This window comes from Ovis aries, chromosome 15 (assembly GCF_016772045.2).
Source record: "Ovis aries strain OAR_USU_Benz2616 breed Rambouillet chromosome 15, ARS-UI_Ramb_v3.0, whole genome shotgun sequence".
NCBI classification, from domain to species: Eukaryota; Metazoa; Chordata; class Mammalia; order Artiodactyla; family Bovidae; genus Ovis; species Ovis aries.
Genome location: NC_056068.1, coordinates 77639834 through 77642327, shown reverse-complemented (window position 1 = coordinate 77642327; position 2494 = coordinate 77639834). Strand labels below are relative to the sequence as shown.

The 2494-nt window shown below is 35.8% G+C and overlaps 1 protein-coding gene across 1 annotated transcript; it reads left to right on the top strand.

Annotated features, from left to right (window-relative positions):
- Positions 1-1246: 1246 nt before the first annotated feature.
- LOC101112465 (olfactory receptor 5W2-like) lies at positions 1247-2191 on the top strand. Its single transcript, XM_042232802.1, has one exon. The coding sequence runs from the start codon at positions 1247-1249 to the stop codon at positions 2189-2191; it is 945 nt and encodes a 314-aa protein (XP_042088736.1).
- Positions 2192-2494: the final 303 nt, after the last annotated feature.

The window sequence follows — 2494 nt, the reverse complement described above, 5'->3', positions numbered from 1 at the left end:
AAAAACTTAGCATTAAAAAATGAGAAATTTCTCAATTAATTAATTATGCCTACCAATTCAATATAATAAACTCATGAGTTAAAAAATCAGAAAATATTTTCTTCTCAGAATTGGAAGAATCTGTCTCTAGTATCTATAAAATGATTGTTTAATTATTTTCTCTTAATTTAGATTCACAGGAAAGCCTTTACTCTTTGTCACTGGGGAAGCATATACATATTTTTTTAAAATTTTATTTCAAACATAATATAGGCAGAACAGTATAAATAGCAATATTTGGAAACTTAACTCCATGTAAATCATACGCCAATATGTACTTAAAGAAAACCTGTCTCCAATATGCTAATTCTTAGATCAGTAGAGACATGCAGACATGACGCAAGCAGATACATACACAAGGAGGACACTCGACACATCCGAAGTGTTCATTACACCTCATCTCATTTTCTTTTTAATACAAAAGTCAATTAAAATCAAAGACACACAGATGTGTGTGTTAAATTCTGTTGTTTTCACTTCTTTGTATCGTTCTTCTTGGCTGGTCAAGGGATCCATCCTCTGGCACCAGGGCGAAGCAGAGATCAGTAAAGAGAACTGTGGCAAAGGAGCAACACGTTTCTACAGTAAAGCTCAATAGTGCCCATTTTATGTCTACCAGATGCTGAAGGTAACAGACCAGGACGGTAACATAGTAATTTTCATTATGAATGGTTGCTGATATGCTCTAGAATGTATGGACAATCATTTCAAATCAACATTAGCTGAGCTGTATTCTGAGAAACATAACAATGGTAACAAATTTTTGTGCCCAAATGACTATTTCCAGAGATGGAAAATGCTTAATCCTATAACTAACAGCCAGGTCTCTCAAACATTGGTGTCTCTTCTATGGTATTTTGAACATAAAATAAGACATTAATTCTTCCAATTATACCTCCAGAGGTAAGAAGGCAAAAACCTAGGAAAATGAAAAACTCATAGAGTTTTATATACATCATAATGACATGCAGACTTAGATAAAACTTTTTCAATGTGTAATATAGTTTTTTGTTTGTTTTTATTTTGCCAGGTAGGTAACAATGTTCCTTCAAAAAGTAGGGGCATGATTGGGTAATTTTCTGAGTATAAAATGACATTTACACAAAGAGACTGTGCTCTCCTTTACAGATATTTTGCAGATGTCCGTACATTTGTCTACACTTTTCCTGATCATTTTGTCAAAAATTTAGATAAGAAAAATTAAAGAATGGAGAAAGAAAATTGCTCCTCTGTGACTGAATTCATTTTCTTGGGGATTACCAGTGATCTGGAAGTGAAAGTGACCTTATTTGCCATGTTGCTGATGGTCTATCTCATTAATCTTCTGGGAAATCTTGGAATGATCATTTTGATTAGAATGGATCCCCAGCTGCAAACGCCAATGTACTTTTTCCTCAGCCACCTCTCCTTCTGTGACCTCTGCTATTCCACAGCCATTGGGCCCAAAATGCTGGTTGACCTTTTGGCCAAGAACAAATCAATCCCCTTCTATGGCTGTGCCCTACAGTTCTTGATTGCCTGTACCTTTGCAGATTCTGAGTGTCTCCTGCTGGCAGTGATGGCCTATGATCGATACAGGGCCATCAGCAGCCCCTTGCTCTATGCGGTCAGCATGTCCAGTGGGGTGTGCTCCCTGCTCGTGGCTGGGGTTTACCTGGTGGGAATGACAGATGCTTTGATCCACACGACATTAGCATTCCACTTATGCTTTTGTGGGTCAAATGAGATTAACCACTTCTTCTGTGACTTACCTCCACTCTACCTTCTTTCCTGCTCTGATACACAGGTCAATGAATGGATAGTATTTATTGTTTTCGGCTTCATTGAATTGAGCTCAATTTCAGGAGTTCTTGTCTCTTACTGTTATATCATCCTAGCAGTCTCAAAGATCCATTCTACTAAGGGGAGGTTCAAAGCTTTCTCCACCTGCGCCTCCCACTTAACCGCTGTGGCAATTTTCCAGGGAACTATGCTTTTTATGTACTTTAGGCCAAGTTCAATCTACTCTTTAGATCAAGACAAAATGACCTCATTGTTTTACACCCTTATGATTCCCATGTTAAATCCTCTGATTTATAGCCTACGGAACAAGGATGTGAAAAATGCTCTAGGAAAACTAAAAAATAAAAGATGGTTTCAAAGATTTATATAACACATATGCACACACATATAGTAGTTATTATTTTTGCAAAATTATACGGTATGATGCATGAGAAATATAATTTTATCAAATTACTTAATAAATGAGTATCTATAGTAAAGTTAAGCCATAGGAAATTGTTGCAGTTTTCAAAACTTGTCATGCTTCATTTTATGTCTTGACCTTATCTGTGAAACCCTGTGTAAAACTTCCTGGCTCTTCAAATTCTATCATACGTTTTGTATGTATCCATTCATTCAAACATTATTATTTCAAGTGTATTAATATTTATCAACTATTTAATTCTTATTTGTC